The sequence below is a fragment of the Leptonychotes weddellii genome, chromosome 8 (assembly GCF_054177405.1).
Source record: "Leptonychotes weddellii isolate Sample4059 chromosome 8, ASM5417740v2, whole genome shotgun sequence".
NCBI lineage: Eukaryota > Metazoa > Chordata > Mammalia > Carnivora > Phocidae > Leptonychotes > Leptonychotes weddellii.
Genome location: NC_138376.1, coordinates 99,373,397 through 99,396,850, shown reverse-complemented (window position 1 = coordinate 99,396,850; position 23,454 = coordinate 99,373,397). Strand labels below are relative to the sequence as shown.

The 23,454-nt window shown below is 38.9% G+C and overlaps 1 protein-coding gene across 1 annotated transcript in view; it reads right to left on the bottom strand.

The window, feature by feature from the left end:
* The window catches only part of LAMA2 (laminin subunit alpha 2), a 576,425-nt gene that overhangs the window by 31,574 nt on the left and 521,397 nt on the right, over window positions 1–23,454 (bottom strand). The window contains exons 52-58 of the mRNA XM_081828983.1: window positions 20,839–20,977; window positions 18,557–18,568; window positions 15,674–15,794; window positions 13,100–13,276; window positions 9,115–9,263; window positions 3,436–3,612; window positions 3,045–3,213 (exon numbers count right to left, since the gene is read on the bottom strand). Coding sequence (XP_081685109.1) covers window positions 3,045–3,213; window positions 3,436–3,612; window positions 9,115–9,263; window positions 13,100–13,276; window positions 15,674–15,794; window positions 18,557–18,568; window positions 20,839–20,977 — 944 coding nt within the window. The remainder of the gene's footprint in view (window positions 1–3,044; window positions 3,214–3,435; window positions 3,613–9,114; window positions 9,264–13,099; window positions 13,277–15,673; window positions 15,795–18,556; window positions 18,569–20,838; window positions 20,978–23,454) is intronic.

Here is a 23,454-nt window from a genome sequence, read left to right as displayed (position 1 = left end):
CACACACACACACACACACACACACACTGAAATATTATGCAGCCATCAAAAGGAATGAAATCTTGCCATTTGCACCGATGTGGACGGAACTGGAGGGTATTATGCTGAGTGAAATAAGTCAATCAGAGAAAGACATGTATTGGATGATCTCACTGATATGAGGAATTCTTAATCTCAGGAAACAAACTGAGGGTTGCTGGAGTGGTGGGGGGTGGGAAGCATGGGGTGGCTGGGTGATAGACATTGGGGAGGGTATGTGCTATGGTGAGTGCTGTGAATTGTGTAAGACTGTTGAGTCACAGACCTGTACCTCTGAAACAAATAATACATTATATGTTAAAAAAAAGAAGAAGATAGTAGGAAGGGAAAAATGAAGGGGGGGAAATCGGAGGGGGAGACGAACCATGAGAGACTATGGACTCTGAGAAACAAACTGAGGGTTCTAGAGGGGAGGGGGGTGGGGGGATGGGTTAGCCTGGTGATGGGTATTAAAGAGGGCACGTACTGCATGGAGCACTGGGTGTTATGCACAAACAATGAATCATGGAACACTACATCAAAAACTAATGATTTAATGTATCGTGATTAACATAAAAAAAAGTTCCGATTTTTAAAAATTCTGTAACTATGTACTTTGATAATGTTAACTAGACTTGTTGTGGAGATCATTTTGCAATATATGAATACCAAATTATTACATCGTACACCTGAAACTAATATAATGTAGGTCAATTATACTTCAATAAGAAAATAAAAATAAAATAAAATAAAATAAATTTTAAAAAGAAATTAGGTCACATGAAGAATGCTTGAGATTATTGACTATTTACCCTGGGGGGAAAGACTTTGCTATTTTTTTCTTTTTCTTTTTTAATTGAAGTATCATTGACATACAATGTCACATTAGTTTCAGGTGTACAACATAGTTGATTCGATAAGTCTATATGTTATGCTATGCTCACCACAAGTGTAAGGATTTAGCTATTTTCAAATCCTGGAAGGAATGCTAGAGAAGACATAAGCTCAAAATATTTCTAGTGACAAGGAGCAGACTGCTCTACAGAACAACCAGTTCCATCGTGGAAACTAAGGAAGAAAATGAAATGTTCAAGAGTTTTCAAAATCTGTGCTCAAGACAGCATGTTCCGCCCATCAATTGGCAAGCACGATAAATATGATGTGTGTGCTGTCAGAGTATAGTGAGATCCACCCTCTTGGATATATTGGTGGTGAGAATGTAAATTGATGGAACCTTTGGAAAAAGTAATTCAGATATATGTTTTGAGAACCTTAGGTATAGTCATCATTTAATCTTATAATTACCCATCTAGGAATCTATTTTAAGAAAATAAACAAAGAGAAAGTTTGGCATAGAGAAGCACTCATCAGAATATAGTTTCTAATAGTGAAAAACTAAAAGCACTCTAAATGGCCCACAATGAGGAAAAAGTAGAATAAATTGTAAAGACAGAGTGTTGCAGTGATAAGGAGCCAGACTGTATAGTCAGACTTACTGGATTAAAATTCCTATCCTGCCATTTACTGGCTGTGTCGGTAGGTGGGCGACTGAGGCTAGATAATTCTTAACAACTCAACTAAAGATGGGATGACATATCGTTTACAGAGCCATTATGAAAATCACATATAATGCTGAATGGAAATTGTTTAGGCAGTAGTTGGCACACAGTAAGCACAGAGAAGCAGTCACTATGATCATCACTATATGGTAATTATGCCATTTATTAAATGTTTAGTGTATACTAGGCATTTAACAAACATTATTTTTTCAAGTCCTCACGTTAACTCTTAGACTCATGTGTCATTAATATTGCACAGATGAGGAAATTGAGGAATAGACTGGCAAAATAGCTTTCCCAAATTCATATACATGGTAGAGCGGAGTGTAGGCATTGCAACCCAGACCGTTACTCAGGAACCCATGCTCTAATCAATGAAATGATTACCTCCCATACAATGAAATATTCTGTGTGTCTCTTTGTGTGTGTGTGTGTCTCTCTCTTTCTCTCTCTCTCTCTCACACACACACACACACACGTAATTGAGATAGGGAAACTGAAGGACTCCATAAAAATTGGCTTTTTGCTCTTTTTTGCTCCTTTGCTCCTCTCTTCTCGCTAGGACCTGTGCCCCCACCCCACTTTGCACACACCTCAGAATGCAAACAGTGTATGTCCTCCTTGGAAGGGACAAAGAGTTAATGATTTCTTTAGAATAGATAACATTTAAGGAAGGACCAGGTGAGAATGACCAGACAAAGCTATCGTATGTGTATTCCAGATCACCAGCCTAGACATCTTGATGCCAAGGCCCCCTGGCTCCAAGGAAAAATACCTGGGCCCTCGTGTTTGTTCTAACCAGTTCCTAGATGCCTGAGAGGACAGGACATGTACACTGGACCACAATTCTCAATAAAACCCGCCCCCCCCAGGCCCGAACAAAGACGAGACTCATACTCCTTTCCTTTTTGAGTCTCCCAGATCCTCCGAATATATCTGCTCTCTCTCTATCTCCAGTAAACTCTGCTCTCACTTCCTGTGGGCTCATGTTTGATTTCCATCCCACGAGAAGCCAAGGACCCTCTTGGCTGGTCCTGTGAGACCCTCTCTGGGTCCATGGACATGGCCTGTCAGCATCATAATCAGACATACACATTTGTTTGATGTTTAATTATGTATTACCAGTTTTAAGAAACAGAATACCAGATGATATACATGATACGAGATCTACTACTTAAAGTGCAAATAAAAGGGACTGAAAATTAATATGGTGGTATTATAGGTGGATCTCGTTTTTTATCCTGTAGACATTTCTTGGCTATGCTAACTTTTCAACTGAAAACACATGCCATTGTATAAGGAAGAACATTAAAGCAGAACAGATATATAAATAAAAGTAATCCAGGAAAGATGTAAGGACCAATTACCCTCCCTCTAATTCTCGGAGTAGAGCATACTAGCTATCCTGAATTTTCTTCTCTCTGAAAACAACTAAAAATGAGAAAGCAATAGAATATAAACACTCACATGTGCCACAACTGGGGTGGGTGTGGGGAAGGCGGGGGTGGGGACTGGCTCCGGCTGGGTCACTATTTCAGCTGGAACCGCTCCATCTTCATCCTCAGGGGGCTTCTGATGGGCGCAACGACCAATGTCCGCATTTTTGAAGGATACAGGCTGTGCAAAGTCCATGGGGCTAGTGGAAAGGAATTAAAATCAAGTACTTTTTATTATTTTTCATTGTCTCACTGCCTTACAATTCTCCCTCCCCCTTCGAAAGGCCATCGGTGCAGTTTTTAAAAATCTAATGAGAAGCTCTTCATTGTTTCCTCTCTGCCCACCTGCCTTGGTTTTAGATAGAGTGTAGAGTGATCCTCATACCAAAAAAAAAAAAAAGGTAGCCAGCAGATGTACTTACACAGAGTTTATAACAAGGTTCCACACACAGCCTTCAAAAGGAGGAATATTTCTGAGGGGTGGAGGCTGAAATTCAGGTGGAGCACCCCCAGCGAAAAGCTTTTTAACTTGGATTGCCTGTTCTACTGTCAGGTTTTGCGTATGCCTCCTCTCTTCATCGACTTGAACAGTAAAGGTGCTGATAAAACAGTGACAATAAGCAGTGTTAAGCACCTAACATCCAGTATAGTTGGAAAATCAAACTCTTTTCCTGCTACCCCTCTCCCCTTCCTCCAGGAGCTTTTCAGGGAGCCAACATTTGATAGTGAGGAATTCTACACCAAGGTAACCATACTGCCTCTCAGGATCTTGTCCCTCTGCCTCCCTCGTTAGCTCTCCCTGAGAGCTGACTGAAAGGCGCAATGGTGGGGCTGCAAGCCTAGCCTTTGGTGCTGTTGACAAGAGAGGCCCGACACGGAGGCCTGTAGAGTTGAGGCTTCCGTACAGTGTGCTTATGTCTAATCGCATGAGGCTCAGTGGGTTTAGCACAGCGTGGGGCACATGCTGTTCTGTTCTTTATTTCTTGGTTTGTGCTAGCGATTATCTTCTTGCTGGGGGGCAAACTCTGCTCCTGAGAGTTTGGATTGCAGGACTCGACAGAGAACACTTACAGGGCATTTTATAAAGAACATAGCTGCTAGCTTTTAAAATTTTTTTTTAAGATTTATTTATTTGAGAATGAGAAAGAGAGAGAGAGGGAGAGCACGCCAGAGCACAGGAGCAAGGGGAGGGGCAGAGGGAGAGGGAGAAGCAGACTCCCTGCTGAGCAGGGAGACGGGGCAGGGCTGATCCCAGGACCCTGGGATCAAGACCTGAACTGAAGGCAGACTTAACCCACTGAGCCACCCAGGCGCCCCAGCTGCTAGCTTTTGAATAGAAGAAGCAGGCAAGAACATCATGCTAATTGTTCCTTGCAATGATTTTCCTTAGTGACTGTTTCATTAATTTCCCTAATTTGCTTATGAGAGAGAACTCACACACTATTAATTGAGAACCTCATGCTACTTATTCACAACAATCCTTGGATCCTGGGGCAAAGAATCAAAGGAGACAAAGAGTTCTGATGACAAAAATGACCAAAGGCATTTTTTTCTTTTGTTCTAGAAGCAGGTTTTGAATTTCAGTCCCAAACAGGGAGCATGAGGCTATTAGTATTAGTCACTAGCCTGAGGATCACGAATGAATTACTAAAAACTTACTACATATCTGGGGAGAAAACCAAAGTACTTAGATGGAAAACTCAGTCCTAAAATGTCATCTTACTTGATTTTATAAAGAATAAAAACCACATGTGGAACTAGAAATAATAAACCAGGGCAAAGAGACTCTGAAATGGTCCTGAGCAACTGGTCCACTTTGAGAGAGTTCAGATGTAAGAGAATGGAAAAATAAAAAAAAATGGATTTCATTGGTGCTCAAAATGTCATTGGTTCAAGGGGTGGAAAGGGAGCAGGTTGGATTTATTTTCAAAGGAAACATGGGGGGAAATGACATATTGGTTTTTTACCAGACTCTGGAAGAGTGTGTTGGCAAAAATCAGGAGGTTCAACATTATTGCTAAGAATGCTGGTGGTTTTATGAGACTTTCAGAAAAACACTGCTGGGCATGTGTGACTCACTGAGAAGTCTCCCCACCCCCCCCACACCTCTTTTTTTTTTTCTTTTCCTAAAAGCAACCTCTTACTAACATGACATAGCAATGTTCCTAAGAGTTTTAATGAGGGGTTTAAGCCACTATTAAAGATTGTCCAAGGAGAGCAAATCTCTGCTCTTGGTTAGAGTTTCAGAGAGCCAGAGGCCCTCATGTTTCTGATGTAGACTGTCTGATCTGGTTCTGTCCCAAGGACCATTATAGTGGTCCTTTCCTACTAGATCACAGGGTGGAGATAGAGAATGAGCATGAGCTTTCAGAAGGAACAGACTGGAATTAAGTATTAGTGCAGAAGCTTACTAACTGTGTGACCTGGGCCAGTTATTTAATCTTGCTCAGTCTCACTTCATTCATTTATAAAATGAGGATAAAAATACCTACTTTAAGCCATGGAAAACATTAATTAAGGGATTGCACTGAAGCTGTATTACTTAATAAGGGAATCGCTAGAAGACTATAGCTAAATCCTGCTTATATTTTACATTCTAGGAGCACCAAACTAGATCACGTATTTAGTTCTTTTGTAAAGAGGAACATTACCAGTATGTCCATTATGATTCTGGTGTATTTCCTCTTTTTTAAGTAATTCTTTACTGAGGACCTATTATATGCAAAAAGCACTATAATAAACATTACTATTAGTATTATGACAGGTTAGCTGTATTTTCTTACAAGTTCAACAGTTGATTCTTAGAGTTTCATAATTAAACATTTCATTACTAATATTCTGTTTCTTGTTTGTTTGGGATATTAGTCTAACCTTTTGCTTTCAAACGACTGCCAAATGGGTTGTATATGTACAAGAAGATATTAAGAGAAGTAGGTGCCCTGACATTTGTAATTTACATGAAGGACAACATCTGCAATTTTATTTTATTTATTTTTTAAACAGATTTATTTATTTGAGAGAGAGAGAGAGCATGCACACATGAGTCCCATCACACTTGCAATAAAGGCGGGGGGGTGTGTGGAGAAGAGCAGAGGGAGAGGGAAAGGGAAAGAGAGAATCCCAAGCAGACTTGCCGCTGAGCATGGAGTCCAACACAGGGCTCCATCTCATGACCTTGAGATCATGACCTGAGCTAAAATCGGATGCTTAACCGACTGAGTCACCCAGGGGCCCCTGCAATTTTATTTTGATTGAACATATTTTGGATGGTAAGAAATATTTGGGTTGCAGTGTCCAAATCATGATCCCCATTCTGGAAATCCCAGATTATTCCTGAAATATTTGATCTAACTTTGTGGCCTTCAGTCTAATTCTGTACCTGTATGAAGAATGCTCTCACAGGGGAGAAAACTACTTGCCTATGCATCTATTCCAGACTCTTAGAGTTGAATGCTTTTGTCCAGTCAGAACAACTGGTCCCTTAGGTGGAGTCCAGGAAAAGGGTCAGAGGGCAAAACAGTTAAAAAAAGGCAGGGATCACTGGACCACTGGACCACAGAATTAGACACCAAAGTGATTTAAGTGAGATTTTTGCAGAGGAAGGGGTAGAAAAGGAGAGAGGTTGAGGGAGGAAGGGTAAAGAGAGGCAGAGGGGGAGAGAACAGGGCAAGAACAATCTTGAAAAATTTGCCTCTCAATTTGATAAAAATCCAATAATTTTGTAAGGTGGTATTAAAATTACCATCTCATCCAGGGCTTTAGGAAAAGAAGCGATAATTGACATTTATGATCTGAATAGTTTTGGGAGAAAGCAAATATTTCCAAATTAACAAGAGTATCATAATCAACATGAAATAATACAATCTTTGAGGTCACACAAAAGGGTAAGAAAAAATAGTTGGAAAGCGCAGTTGGAGGTGTTAAAAGTGTCCAGTATTTGACATAGAGTGTGCCATAGAATAGGTACGAAGCATTAAAAAATGTTTCTAGGTAAAGTTCTTAGGGTCATTAGCGATCACTGGTTAATCAGTTAATTGAAGCACTTGCTGAAAGGATAGGTGATTATTGTGTTTTGACCTTAGAGTGCTGAATGAGACATGATGGTAGCAAATGTGTTCTTGCTTTGCCACAGAGTTCAGTGACTACCCACTAATATGTCCAATACATTATCCTTTAATTAACAGCGAATGGCAAAACTGTTTGTTTATATGGCCAATTAACTGAATGACCAGTTTTCAGTGATATACTATACACTGAACTTAATCAAATAAGGTAGATTAATGGCCAACAGCAGTGAAGTTGGCATAATAAAATGCCCTTCCTGAAGAGACACCTGTTAAAAGGACACCTTAGCGCAACATCATAATGCACTGGGGAACGTCAGAATCCTTTCTCTACAAAATAACATATTCCGGATGATTTTTTTTTTTTTGTCAACTGTATTTCTCAAATCTGCACTTGTTTATTGAAATTCTCTAAATTTTAAAGACGTTAAAAAGTCCTTCCGACAATGAGAAGGATTAACGTTTGACAAAGAACCTGAAATCTAGTCTGGGAGATATGTAAAACAATATTTTAGAGTTGTCTGTAAGATTCAAATGAGAAAATTCAGTTTGCAATCTTCCTCAGAGACCATGACCACAGTATCTGGCTATTAGGTTAGAAAAAGTTCTTAGTTTGTCCAAATATCGATCCCTCATTTGTCTTAATCATGGTTTCTAAACATCTAACTTAGTAGATATTCTGCAAGAATGTTTAGTATCAATTCAGCCCACAACCTAATGCTCTATATAATAAAAAAAAATAATAAGCCAAGGAAAGCTTTATCATTTACTTGGAAGATAAAACATTCTTGCTACTTATCTAAACTGTTTTACACACAAGAGGATAATTAGAAAATATAGGTCTGTATAGAATAGCATCTGCTCACTTGAACTATTGCTACACATGCCTACTGTTGTTTTTTTTTTTTAATAACCTCTGTGTCTTGAGGTTTCCTCACATTTCATTTCCAGGTCTTTTCTATGTCTTCAGTCTAATTAAATGGCTTGCTGGCTTGGAGGTCTGAAGTCTCGGGGCTTCTGGTTTCCTTTTCTCTAATTGTCCTTCTAAACGAATTACCTGAGTTGTCATACAACATTTTTTTTTTTTATTTTTTTTTTAAAGATTTTATTTATTTATTTGAGACAGAGAGAATGAGAGAGAGCACATGAGAGGGAGGAGGGTCAGAGGGAGAAGCAGACTCCCTGCCGAGCAGGGAGCCCGATGCGGGACTCGATCCCGGGACTCCAGGATCATGACCTGAGCCGAAGGCAGTCGCTTAACCAACTGAGCCACCCAGGCGCCCCATGTCATACAACATTTTGATGAAAATACAGACGACTTTCCCAGTAAAGGAAATACCAAGTGCCCCAGCATTCTGGAGAAATGAGGGATCGGTTTATAACGCGGTCACTGCCAATTTCGTGACTCAGGGCTGGGAAGCAAGTGCTCTTTCAGACCCTCAGAGAGGCAACCTCCACGCACTGATGGGTGGACAGCAGCCTTTTCCAGTCTTTTCTTCGGGCTCTGTTCCCTCCTGAAGCCACTCTGCAGGGACCCCCACACCTATTGGGCAGTGAGGGGGTACAGGGATGAGGCAGGCACTTAGTGGCTCTCAGGAGGTCCTGCCACAGCGGCCGGCTCCAGGTCTGTGACAGGTTTCTCAGCTTTGGGACCTGAATGAAAGACCCGCCACTAAAGGCTGCAGGGTCCAGCTGAGCTCTTCTGTATGCTTCTCTCTGCGCCTGCCTTACCGAGAGGAGGATACTGGAGAGGTGCAGGGGGGAGGGAGGGATCTTTCTTATCTACAGCTTCAGAAGAGGCATTCAGTTTTTCCAAAGCGAGAGTGGAGAACTGCACAGAATAAAAACGTGAAGAGAATTCCCAGGGGCCAAGGGACATGAGGATCCCGGAAACATGAAATGTCAAGAAGATGAACTTAAGCTACTTGACAGTTTTGCAATGCATTGTATGACCACACATACAAAGGTCCCGACAGAGGGTCGTGTGAGCAGGGGAGCTGACATTAGTTACAACAAATTGTCTAGAGCTATTGTTACCCTTTAGTTCTCTCGACATGAACAGAATGTTCTCTCCCGTCATGAAACAGACTCGGCTCTGGTTTGATGACGATTTTCCTCATTGTTCGTGTGCCCATGGAGAGATGCACTTCCAGACGGCCCTTGTTCAGGAATATCGCATAATAGGCCTGCAAGAGCAAGTGGTCATGGAAGATTAAAGAGGGGTCTCAACTATGACAGCCTTAGAAGTTCCCGGACAGAACTGCCGATTCTGTGGCTCAGAGATCTTACCTGAGCCCTTAAGACTCAATATTTTCTTGGAGTGTTTAAAGCAGCTGAGAATAGCTTTTTAATCATTGACCATTGTTTCTTGTTAGATGATGTGGAGAGCGGATGTAGTAATACAACAGTCTCTGCAGAGCAAATCTGCCACGCTAGAGGGAACAGCTGGGCTTGCACCGGGGTCTCAAACTCGCAAAACCCATCAGGAAACAAAGGGTTCCTTCCCTATATTCACAAGTGGACAGCTAGCTTCTGGACATCAGATCTGACTCCCGATCTCATGGCATTTTGAGTGGTTAGCCTTCAATATGTTCTCTGAGCTGGTCGAATAGATTGCTATCACCAACATGTAACCTGTCTCCCACATTTAGAAAGAAGGAAGACAATTTTTCATCCACAAACACGACTGCTTTCTTCTTGCTATTGTTACTATAGCAACCAGTATGGTTTTGAGATCAGATTATGAACCCCAGGGAGACTGAATGCAGTGCTAGTCCCCAAAGCCAAAGCCACGCGTGTTCCCTTTCTTGTGGAGCGTGAGGGCGCCTGCTACATGATGATCATTCTGTCCTCCACGAGTCACCGGAGGTGGTGGAGACGGTTTCAGTCAAACATCATAATGTCTCCGATGATCTACTGAATCGTCTAGGCAGCTGTGTGTCCAACACAGAAGGTCTAGAGGACCTGGACTAGTGTTCACCATCCACCAAAGGGGCAACTGCAAACTACTCACTCAATTAAAATGTTCTCAGCTGGATTGATTGTTCGAGGTAAGAAACTCCTTTAGCAGAACAGAATCACAAATAACCCAATGGCATCAAAATGTTAGCTTTGGAAAAGAAAATATGTCAACGTAACCAGCACTGATTCTATAACCGACTGGAACCATTTAACATTGTTTCCTCTTTCAAATAGCACTTATTATGAGATTTTTAAAAAAATGAATATTTATTATTATTAAAATGTTGAAACATTAACATATTATTTCCAATTTACTTTGCATTATGGTACTTAATATTTTCTTTTTAATTGTTTTAATGGGCACAGGTTCTATTTTAAGAACAATCCTGAAAGCTGGTGATTTAAGTCCATTTACTTAGTCTTTTTTTTTTTTTCTTTTTTAAGATTTTATTTATTTATTTGAGACAGAGAGAATGAGATACAGAGAGCATGAGAGGGAGGAGGGTCAGAGGGAGAAGCAGACTCCCCGCCGAGCAGGGAGCCCGATGCGGGACTCGATCCAGGGACTCCAGGATCATGACCTGAGCCGAAGGCAGTCGCTTAACCAACTGAGCCACCCAGGCGCCCTCCATTTACTTAGTCTTGATGAGGAGAAATTTGGAACCAGTAGGTGGTGCTTAATTATCTGACAGTGACCTAGGAAACATATTCTTTAGTGAAAATCTACTTCAGAATGTTTGATCTGGCCCTCTCATTATAACTAGCTCATCACTTATAATAGTGAGAAAATAATTTTATTTTTGAGGATTAAAAGAGAAGGAATTTAAGAGGAAATTTAAATATTATATGTATTCAGTGCTTATTATGTGCAGTAAGAAATGAGAGAAAATAACACTTTTTCCTCCCTCTCTTCTTTAAAGAATATTTTTATTATGACTATTTGATACATTCCTCAAAATATAAGAGACATGAAGCCATGTTCCCAACTATACAATTATATGAATACCAGTAAAACTACAACCCATTTAAGAAACAATCCATTGCATCTCCTGTGAGTTTCCTCCCAACACCATCCCCCAGCTTCACCATCTCAGAGGTAACCACTAACATGGATTTTATGTTTACCATTCCCTTGCTTTTTAAAAATTATTTCTGGAAACTCACATATATATCTGTAAACAATATGTTGCTTAGTGTTACTTTTTTTTAAAGATTTTATTTTCAAGTAATCTCTACACCCAATGTGGAGCTCAAACTTACAACCCTGAGATTAAGAGTTGCATGTTCTACCAACTGAGCAAGCCAGTAGCCCCTGTTTAGTGTTACTTGTATTAGAAATCTGTAAAAATGATATCATACAGTATGTCGTACATTTTTTTCATTTCTCTTCAGTTTCTAATATCCATCCATATTGTTATGTTGGATTGTTTGCTTGTTTGTTTTAAATCAGGAATGAGTATTAAATTTTGCCAAATGGTTTCTCAGCATCTATTAAGATGTATATATAGTTTTTAGATTTTCTGATATTGAAATACTCTTGTATTCCTGAGATAACCCACGTTACTCATGGTTATACATCTTTGAATTTATTTTGTTTAGTCTTTATTTTTTTGGGGAGAAGAATAAGATTTATTATATAATACTTCGGATAACATGGCTTTGAACTATATGGATCCACTTATATGTGGATTTTTTTTTTAGATACATATAGTATGGTACTGTAAATGTATGTCTCTTTCTTATGATGTTGTTAATAACATTTTCTTTTCCCAAGCTTAATTTTAGAATACAGTGTACAATACAGTGTATAATACATATAACATACAAAATATGTGTTAATCTAGTGATTATATTATGGGCAAGTCTTCCAGTCAATACTAGGCTATTTGTGGTTAAGTCACTGGGGAGTCAAGAGTTACATGTGGATTTTTGACTGAGTGGGGGTGGGGGTTGGTGTCCCTAACTCCCATATTGTTGAAGGGTCAACCATATTACTGACTACTCAATTTTAAAGGATAAATGTGATTTTAAAAACACATAAAATCACAAACAACACAACCTGGTTTATTTATAAGGATGCATGCGTATTTAAGGACATATTTGTAAAGCGTTCCATTCTTTGGTAATGGCAGACTAGATAATTCCTATGAACTCTTTCACTGAGAAAAACAAGATTAAATGGAAAAATGCATATATTTAAAAACATAAGATCAAAAGTGCTGGAGGAATATCAAGGCAGTAAAGGGTTATGATGCCTAAGAGATCACTTTTTTTTTTTTAAAGATTTTATTTATTTATTCATGAGAGAGAGAGAGAGAGAGAGAGAAGCAGGCTCCCAAGGAGCAGGGAGCCCGATGCGGGACTCGATCCCAGGACCCTGGGATCATGACCTGAGCCGAAGGCAGACGCTTAACCATCTGAGCCACCCAGGCGCCCCTAAGAGATCACTTTTAACAGAATCAAATGGCTATAGGGTATGAAAATTGAAGCTCACACCTTACTCTGTGGGCTTTCTCTTCATGTCATGAGTGAACCTGAGCATAGGCTACTGTCTTTGCTTGTGTGGGTTGGGCTCTATTTGCCTTCTCCTATCCCAGGTCCATTCTCTGCCTTTTCTGTGTTCAGAGAGACTGGAGTGGGTCAGATTTCAATAGACTGCATCACGTTGGCTAGCAAAACTGGGAAATTGATCCTAGAAGGAATTTAAATTTGTATTTAAGGGACCCTAGCAGGATATCTGTAGATGCGGTAAGTAATTGGACTTAGAGACAAGAGAAAATTATTATAATTTGAATAGAAGCTTTCTCTCTTTAAACACACATATGCTAAACCCGTATGAAATACAGGCACAAAAACAAGTATCCATGCACCTAGAGCTGACCAACAAGGAAAATCCTCCAGGAAATAACTGTCCTAAAAAAGATGAGAGTGGAAATAAACGATGCAAACCTAAAAATACAAAGGCAATTTATAAAACCTAAATGTCTCACCAGTCTCCTTATAAAATAGGTGTTTTATATAAGCACTAGGAAAATGCACTGTCAACCAGGTATGAGGGTACCTGTCCAGTTTGCCTTCGTTTCCTCCGAGGTTGTGTTGGTGTCCCTCCACTTCCCAAGAGAATGATCCCAGACTCATTCTTGGTGCTGAAGGACAGGTTGATTTCTGTCCCTACGTCAATTGGCACAGGGGGCAGCTCTATGAAACCAGGCTTGGGGAAGCTGACTGTGTAAACATTCTGTGGGTAAAAGGGAAAAAGAGAGGAAAGCATCAGAAATGAAAATTTAAATTAATTTCTCTGTCTCGCTCAGCCTCCTCCAGGCACTCAGTGTCACCATGAAATACATTGTTTTAGAAAATATGAAACTCACAGCTATATGGAGAGCTTGGGAGCAACTGAAGAAATATTATTTCTAGGTGTGACTGAGCTTTCTGAGCAGTCTGGGTTAAAATAATTCTGGCCTCTGTTTTTTTTTTTTTTAAGATTTATTTATTTTAGAGAGAGAGAGCGAGCAGGGGGAGGGACAGAGGGAGAGGGAGAGAATACTCAAGCAGACTCCCTACTGAGCATAGAGCCCAACGTAGGTCTTGATGCAGGGCTTGATGTGGGGCTTGATCCCAGGACCCTGAGATCATGACCTGAGCTGAAACCCAGAGTCAGATGCTCAACCTACTGAGCCACCCAGTGAGAACTTCTGATTTAAAATACAGACGATTACCACTGACAGATAACATTTTCTTTTGTTCTAAATCTATCTTGCTAAATCTCCCTGGAAAACACTCTCATAATCCCTTGAAAACCCTCAATCAGCTAATTGTTTATGGAGAGAAAGCAAAAATCATCCCATGTCAAAGCTGTGTAGAAGCATATAGCGTTTCTCATTCATTCATTCATTCATCTGTTCATCATGCATACATTCATTCATTTACTTTTCATAACCTTGCCCTCTTCCTCTCTCCTCCTAAACTAAATCTTGATAGGCACATTCTTTTGTAAATTCTTTTTTTGACTGCATCTGTGGGAGATACCTCTCTCAGAAAACACAGGTCTCATCATCACTTTTAAAGGCAGGAGGACACTCCATTGCATGAATGTGCTAGGATTTAGTTAAGCAAGCCCATGTAGTTGGGCATTTTGAGTGCTCAAAATGCTCATTTTAAAAGTCCTGGATTTTGCTGGAGTAAAAGCAAGGCATCCTCTAACACAGGATATTTTCCCGCACAGTCTTTCAGGCCCAGTTAAGTGACAGAAGTGTTGTAAAATGTATCATCTATTTTCTTTTCCAATTTTCAAATCATAGACTTTTGGATAGTTCAGATAAAACTACTGTGCAGACTTTTCAATATTTATCCACATCATTTCTGCCTCATATTTCAGTTGTAAAATAATTCCCGGTGACTGAAAAGTGCCTTTACAGAATTATGATTTTCACACATACAGGCTATTCATTTTCTGGACAGTTTTCCATCCTCATATATATATCTTTTGGATGTGGATGAGAGTTAGGCTTTGGAAGATTAAAACTCTGAATAAAACTTTCTTAAAGAAGCCAACTCTGTGTCTCCCTATTCCTTATTCCCAAGCTTCTCATGGTGGATATCTATGGCTAATTCCAAATTAGAGCCTCTAACTATGAAGACCCTGAACGTTCTGTTTCAGTCTTTAAACCTCATGTCTCAGGGATGGATTCACTTTTTCTTTCTCCTGATTCTCCCTTCATTTCCCTGAATTCTATAGCCATGCCTTAAAATAATTCCAGGTGGAGAAAACAGCTAAAATGAATTGTGGTGTCATATCAGCGTAATCAAAATTTTATAAGCATGATATATTTAATATTTTTTTAAAAAACAAACTCATTACTTTAAGGATGCCCGTAAACTTTTTACTAATATTTCCTGATGACTGTTGACTCTTGCTTATAGACATTTTAAGAGAGTAGAGCTGGACCTGTGTTTCTCCTATGAGTCAGCGCCCAGTGAAGAGTCAAGGCAGAGGAGTTAAATGGAACTAGGGACGTGCTTTGGCAACAAAGATACTGAAGATACCCGATAGCAGGGGACTTCGCAGTCCTGTCAAAGATGGTCTTTGCAGATGGTTCTTAATCCGTGCCATTTTCAAAGAAAAGGAGGTTTGACTTTCAAACTATAGACAAGATGCTATGCACTAATGTTTATAGTGTAAATGGTTACTTGTTATTTGTGTAACATGGATGTGGAATGTGAAAAAATGTGGAAAAAAAAATTAAGGTCGCTAAAAAGCTATATGTAAGCCATAAAGATAAAATAAATCTAAAATAGATGACAAAAATGAGGAAAAGGGAGAAGTAGTATTGGAAATGAAGAGAGAACCAGAGAAGAGATTAATATTAAAAATACATGTTATGAAGTGTTTATTATACATGTGGGAAATTGCTTCATAATTTTGGGTCTTCATCAAACCATTTCCTACGTTTATGTGATTATGGTAATTTATAGAAGTGCTTCAATCTTGCTTTGTTATTTGAGAATTGCTAAGACAAGGGTCAGTAGGAATTTAAAATATATTAACAAGGGACTACTCCCTGTAAGAGCACCCAAACTAAGTAAATGAAATCAGAGACGAAAGTATCTAGGAAGCCATTAAAAATAAACTAACCTCCAGTGAACATCCTTTGGTAACACCGACATAATCAGGGCTACTGAGTATATTATATGGAGTTCTTGAAATTTCAATATCCTTGAGGCAGCCAGAATATTTCTTCAAATTTACTTCTGGTCTGTTGAAAAGTTTCACAGAAAACAAAAGCAACAGCATGAGGGAAATGTTTGTGACTATGGGACGCAAGCCATACGGAGCAAACGGACACATGGACTGGCACACATTTCTTGAACCGTGCGCATGCGTACACACGTAACTAGCAAACTGTGGTTCCATTATCTACTGGTTGGATTAAGTGCATTTTTTACCCCCATCCTGCAGAAAGAATCTTTATGTAGTTCTTCTTGCTCTTTTAAATAATCTCACCACAGCATTTAAATTCAAGGTACAGAAATTAACAGATTTCTTAAGTGCTTTATATGCGTAATGAAATGTATTTTTTTTTTTGTACCAAAGCATAGACAGTTGTGTAGACAGTATAATAAAACTACATACCAAAAAAGTTTAAAAAACTTGCTCAAAATTTAGGGAAAAAATCTGGACTCATTTATTTTGAGAGGAAAATATTTTTGTCATTGAGACTTTTTTGGGGGGACAAGGGGCAGCTGAAGATTAAGATAATATTGTATTTCTCTTTAAAGCTTAACTAAAACAAAGCCTAAGAAACATTCTTTTGGATTACATAGTCTAAAAAAATACTTCAACACTGGATTTACAGAATGATCCCAAAATCCTTATTTTATATTGGAGCAATAACAAAACGAAGCAACCAAAGGCACAAAACATACATTTTTTTCCCAATAAGGTTGAATGGCTTCTATACCCAAATAACATTTGAGCATTTACTTTTTATTCATTACTTCTTAGGAAAAGACAAACATGCTAGCACCCAGTAAGTGTTCAATAAACAGAAGCTAGTATAGTGTCAGTGACGATACTTCTTTATTTAGTCGAGAGCAGTGCTATCCAATAGAACTTTCTGTGGAGATGGAAAGATTCTGTTCCGCATTGTCCAAATTGGTAGTTACTAGTCACATGTGGCATTGGCACTTGAAACCAAGCTTATGCCAATGAGAAACTGAACACTGTTGTTTAATTTTATTTAATTGAAACTGAACACTGTGGCTGATGGCTACCATATTGAATAGTACAGGTCTATTGGGTTAAAAAATACCTTTTTTTTTGGTGTTAAGAAGCATCTGTAAAACCTGTCCAACCAACACCAAGATATTATTAGGATAATGATTAATTCTCTCCTCATGGTCCCATGATGCCAGGATTCCCTTTTTTTGCCTCAATATAAAACACACGGCATGAGGAAAAACAGGTGGGAAAGGAATTCAGACCCTGGCATGTGTAGCTGGTGATTTATGTCATGCCAGGTATCTGTTCTGTTTCTTTTTTTTTCTCTCTCTGGAACCGCTTCATTTTCTTTGATCATTACCCTTTATTCCCAAGGTCTTCTCCTTCTGTTTAGTCAGTTGGTTATTACGAAGAACATGCCCAACTGGAGGGTGAGAATCTTGCTTAGAATCTTATTTATAAAGTGAAGGGAATGGGTGAATTTCATTCCAAGTGTTCATTTTCTTTTAGAGGATGAGTAATTTATCCCCAGTTTTTCAGAGGTCTTATCAATAAAGTAAATCACTTCTAAAAGTTATATATTTCACTGTTTCATGGACGTACAATGAACTATTTCAAAACACGATGATTTAGCAGGCTAGGTGCTAGGAAAAGCACGGGGGATAAACAATCACATATGGTGTTCGGACTCCTAATGGTAACCAAAGGCCTCTGTTTCCTCTGTTTGCCTCAAAAGCAGCATTACAAAGCTACACAGTGTCACTCCAGAGTTTTATATAGTTCCACTGAAAGCCAGGCTTTGCCTTTGAGCCATCTCAGCAAATAGCATGACTGGGCTCATCACTATATTGTGATAAAACAACTTGGATTATTTTTTGTATATACTTTCATTTCTGTATATTCTACTTTCTGGTATTAGAAGTCTGGCATTTGCTTCAAAAATTTCTTGGATAAGCTCAGCCATATTATGTCCTTTCCAGAATGATGGCATAGTTGGGCTCTGAAATACCAAAGCACCAGGTTCTAGCCAGCGTGTGCCAGCCCTGCACATCTCTGGGGTTTGGTCAGCCACATACAGGGGCCTGCACCTCATAGCTTTCATGCTAATGCCTTTCCGCAAACGGGAATTAAAATGCTCCTGGGAAGCTAGGGGGGCTGTCCACAAACTTCTTCACCATTAAGGCAAACGCTTGTTTTAAGTATAGTATTTCCAGAGGTTCCTTTTATCTGGCTTCATAGCTAATTCTAAATAAACAAATCGATAAATAAGCAGCTTTGCGAAGAGGTGCAAGGGCCCTGTAAACGTTTGCGTATTTGCAGGCTTGCAAAAAGCAGCAAGGCATTGGTGAGCATTTGGGAGCACAGGCTAATTGTTCAGCAGACAGCATAGCGCTACAGAGATGGGGGTCCAGGTTTTAACCCATCAGACCGCTTTACTCTGTTTCGCTGAACTACGCTGTGCCCGTAAACCTGACCAGCGGCCCTTGGCACGTGTGCTGCCGCATATCTGCGCCAGGGGGCACTGTGCGCGGGCAGTTGAGAAAAGCAGAGCAAATCCGTCCCCGTGGCTGTGGCTGGTGAAACAAGCGAAATTGCAGCCCAGTTCATGGTGGGTGAGCAGCAGCATCTTTGTAAGTAAAGGACAGCATGAGAACTCTCAGGACGCAGTATGTGCTCGTGAAATGTACTAGGAATAAAGCTGCATAGGTGTTGTTCTTCATCTCCACTGCTTTATCTAAGAAGCCACATTTACCCAACCCATGCACTTGAAGAAGGCATGCATAATTTAAATTTTACCTTGCTTTCATACTAGGTCAAAGGGAAGAGAAAAGAAAAACACAATTTACTTATAATTGCATTTTCATTTAGTAAAACAATAAACTTTAATCATAAGTCTTTTTAAAAAGTATCTCACAGGGATCTTAAAAGGAAGGGAATGCAACAAAACCAACAGAACAGAAAACAGACATAGGCCCTTGACCACAGTGGAATGAGAATCCAAGGATGACCATTTTCCATACTATTCTCTTGGGAAATTTTTATTTTGTTTTGTTTTGTTTTTTAGATTTTATTTATCTATTTGAGAGAGAGCGAATGAGAGAGAGAGCACGAGAGGGAAGAGGGTCAGAGGGAGAAGCAGACTCCCTGCCGAGCAGGGAGCCCGATGTGGGACTCGATCCCGGGACTCCAGGATCATGACCTGAGCCGAAGGCAGTCACTCAACCAACTGAGCCACCCAGGTGCCCGGAAATTTTTATTTTGAAGTAGAAATTTAAAATACTAATTTTAATCTATTTTATGAATGGGAAAATGCACAAATGTTGCTATGCTGTAGTATTCACGAGTAGCTGATAAATATTGCCTCTCAAGGAGCTTGAAATTAATATAAGTAAAAATAATTTCTGTTTACCTCATCTTTTGAACTTTATCATATTATGATCCTGTCTGTGGGCAAAATAACAGCAAACTATGAATGCGTGGCTCCTTGCTTAATCACAGATATATGTCTAAAGATTGTATCGGAATAATGTGCCATGCCATAGAAATATTATAAAATGCTGTACTGTGCAAGTAAAAACATCTTAGTGATACAGACTCATTAGATATGTAGTCTGAAAGCTAATACATAAACCCAACTCCACGTAGTTCAACATATACACCTTTGTAGATAATACCTAAAAATCACTTTATGGTAATTAAAACCAAGTCATCACTAGAATATATAAAGCAATGCCTTGATAGCCTTATTTTCACTTAAAGGGAATTTACTGAATGATCTTGCAAAATAAATCTTAGACTTAAGCAACTGTTGGATTCCTAGTATTTCTATGGTGTCTGACACAGAGTAGATGTTCAACAAACACTTGTTGACTGAATAAATAGATTTTTGAGTAATCACTACATCGTTACTCAAATATATTTGATCTGCAATGTTTTTTTCTGACCAGACACTTTAAGTTTGCAATCCTAACACAAGTACATTATAGTGTGGATGAATGCAGAACCAGTTTATCTGCCCCATGAAGTTTATTAACGTAAACCCTTGAAAGACTGGTAATTAGTTGCCTGGTCTATGAGTTCAGGTACAGGGAGAAGAGTAAAACTCAGTCTGTATGCTAGCTATCATAAAATGAGGTTGAAATTCCTCTGCTCATTTGGAAAATACGAGAACAACCGACTACCATACTTTTTAATTATTCTGAGATTCCCTCCAACTGTGGTGTGTCTTTTTCGAGTAGAAACACCGAGACAGGACATTTATAACCACTAAAAACTAACTAAACAAAACAAAAATTTAAAACATGGTAGTCTGTATTTGCAGCAAACTCTTATGGTTTAACCAAATCAAATCAATCCATTCTAGTTACATTCAATTAACATTTATTGAGCATCAAGTGCTTTATAACTTTTATTTCTTATGAGATGTTTTACAACAAGCAGTAAATTAATTAAATACCATATGAAATATTTTCTGAGGTTTTTTTAGTTACTTGCATTTATTTTTTGAACTAAACTATGAGTTAATTATATCTCCCCATCCTGCTATCTATATAACATATGTGAAATTAAAAAAAAAATGTTGGCATGGGCACGAGAATACCTAATATAGCTTTAGCATTAGGCATATGGGAAAGCTCCAACATATCATTAGCATGCTAATGCTTAGCAATAAAATAGGTTATACTCCCAGGATCCTGGAACACTGACTGATTTTTAGAACACTAAGCAGTGTCAGCTTCCCATTATCTCTAGCGACTGTGCAAGGGGAATGGCAATTACAAGATGCACATTCAACTCTAGTTTCCACCTTTAATTACTTTTATAATTCTTTCCATCAGGTGAATATGAGAGAAATCATGATTTCCATCCATCTCTTCAACAAAGATATCAAATTAATCCTTGGGTTTCTAAATCCTGGTGTTGTTCTAACATGTCACATGATTTTTTTTTTTTTTTAAATTAAGCCTTTCTGCAACTAAAGGTTATGTGACATTCCTATTGTAATTAAACTTCAGAACTCTACAGAGTGGCCATTTAATTAAAATTTAATCCTTAGCTCTAAATAGACACTAAATTACCTCAAGTTTCTCAGTGTTGGCAGACCACCAAAATATATTTTGTCATCTGCTTTCAAGTCAAGACCAAAGTTGTTCCCAGAAGATGAAGTTGCTATGCTCTCCTCCTGGTTAGTGTCTATGTCTACAATTGATATGTTGGCTGTAAAGGAAAGAAAAGGCTTACTTGAACAGGGCCAACCACATCTGTATGATCACTGTTACTTCAAGATAAATTTACTTTCATTCTCAAATTAACATTGACATTCTCAAGCACCTGTATAATAACTGCAGAAACAATGACATTGATAAAATAAATTATTAAACTATCCACAAAAAGGGCATAAAAATAACAGCCAGACAAAGGAAAGAAGAGAGGCATTTCCCTGTTTAAACTGTTTTTTTCAGAAAGCAGATGGGAACCCCTTATCTCATTGATTTTCTCCCCTTTATTTTTGAGAGTCAGGCTAGGCTCTTTCTGAACTATGTGCTCTCTCACCATAATATTTGTTTAGGCCCAGCCTTTAACTGCTTTATATATTTTGGACCCGCAATGCATGCTGAGGCATCAGTTCATTAACATGACAGATTTGGCCTCTAAATCTTTGCCTGATATAGGATCTGAATTAGCAAGGATCTGAAAATGGCTATTTGAACCAGTGGATTATAAGGGTATTTCTAAATGTTTATTCTTTGGAACACTAGTTTCCTGGATGTTCCTGGTTCAAATAAATATGACAAACATTGGGTTAAGCAAAATTAAACGTATATTTTAATTTTATGACTGTCCAGATCTTTCGACATGCCAATATTCAATGTAATGCTCCAACAGGGGGATATAGAGCAAGAAGTATTTCCCAAATTTATTTGACCATGGAGCATTATTATTTTTCCTTAACACATCATCTTTTAGGATAGTGTTCTTTGAAAAACAAAGAAAGAATATCAAACTCTATGCACATATCCTTTTGACTGGACTGGTGGTTAAAATAAAAAAAAATTATAAAACCATTTTCAAGACTTTTTCATACATATTCCTTTTTATCCAGATCAGCAAAGAAGTTTTCATATGGAGCTGTTGACTGGAACATGAAAATAGCTCTTTCTACAGATCTGGTGCATATTTTAATGGTATCTGTGAAAATGAGATTCTGCCTCTCTATCACAGGCAAGCCAGTGACTGGAGGTAGTTTTCCCCCTTATCCCTGAGTGAATATATGCATTTTTAGAAACCATTCTAAGAAAAACTGATTAAAGAGCAAAAATACATTGAATTGAAACTCACTGGCCCAAGCGTTAACTCCAGCAGACAGACACAGGATGGCATATTTTTACTGAGTCAAAGGAAGGGTTTTACTCTCTCCTTCATGAGTGATAGCAATGAAGTGGGCTCTGCTATGAAATGCCAATACTTGCTTTTATTTCCTACCCTATTTCTTTCCCTTACAGAATAGCTATTCACACAAAATTTCAGAGCTGATGAGTTCAGACATCATTGGGTGAGCAGGGAAATAAGGGTTTTATTAAATACTAGACAAAGAGTAGGGGCTTACAAGTATTTTATAATCAATGCTGAGTTGTTGTAAATGAATTGTTACTTTGGTAATTCCTTTCTTCTCTCTCTCAGCTCAATGAAAATCTAATGATCATTCTCCATCTTGTGTTCGTATCGGTGCACTTGAGGGATATGGCGTGCTCCTTGTGGTGGCCGTGGTTCTAGTGACTCTCAGGGAAGGTGCCGAATGCCCCCTGATGGAGTATATCTGAATTTCAAGGGACAGTGCTTCTATAAACTAGCTGAGAGCAACTCATTGGAAACAACTAATCTGGTCACTAAAAAGGAGGAAGGGTCACATTGCTGGAGGCTTATTTGAATTCCTATCCTGCTGCTCTGAGGAATCTAATCTTGCTCAAATCTGCAGGGACCTCCCCACATCCAAACCCAGTGGGGTCTTTTGGTCTTTGTCTTCGTCCCCATTTGTGCAGTATTTGATGTTGTTCACATTTCCTTCCTTCTAGGAAATTTCCTCTTTTGGCTTCCCTAATACCAGCCTCTCCGGCTCTTTGCACATTTCCAACTTCATTCTGAATTTCCTTCTCTGTGACTTATGTCTTTGAACACTTCTGAAGTGCTCTGTTCCCCAGTGTGTCTTCATTTGGCCACTTCTCGGGTTTTAGCTATCCAGGTGACCTCCAGTTTATATCTATTTACTATATGTTGACAATTCAGAAATACATATGCCTGCGCCTGACTTTTGCCTAGAAATCCACATTCAACAGATGAGACAGCATCATCTGCATATCTTCTCTGTACTTCAGTCCCCTCTACCATTCCACAATTAATCAGTCAACAGCCCTACTAATTTCATCTCCTAAATAACGCTGATATCTACCCTATTTTTTGAAAGTTTTACCAAACTATAAGTGACATAGTAAAAGTTGCTTATGTTTAAAGTATACAATTTATCAAGTTTTTAGATATGTATACATCCAAGAGACCATCACCACAGTCAAAAAACTAAACATATCCATCACCCCAAAAGTCTTCTTATGCCTCTTTGTCATCCCTCCTTCCTGGGCCTCCCTACATAACCCCATTCTCCATAGCCTCTATCTGCTTTCTGTGACTATTGGTTCATT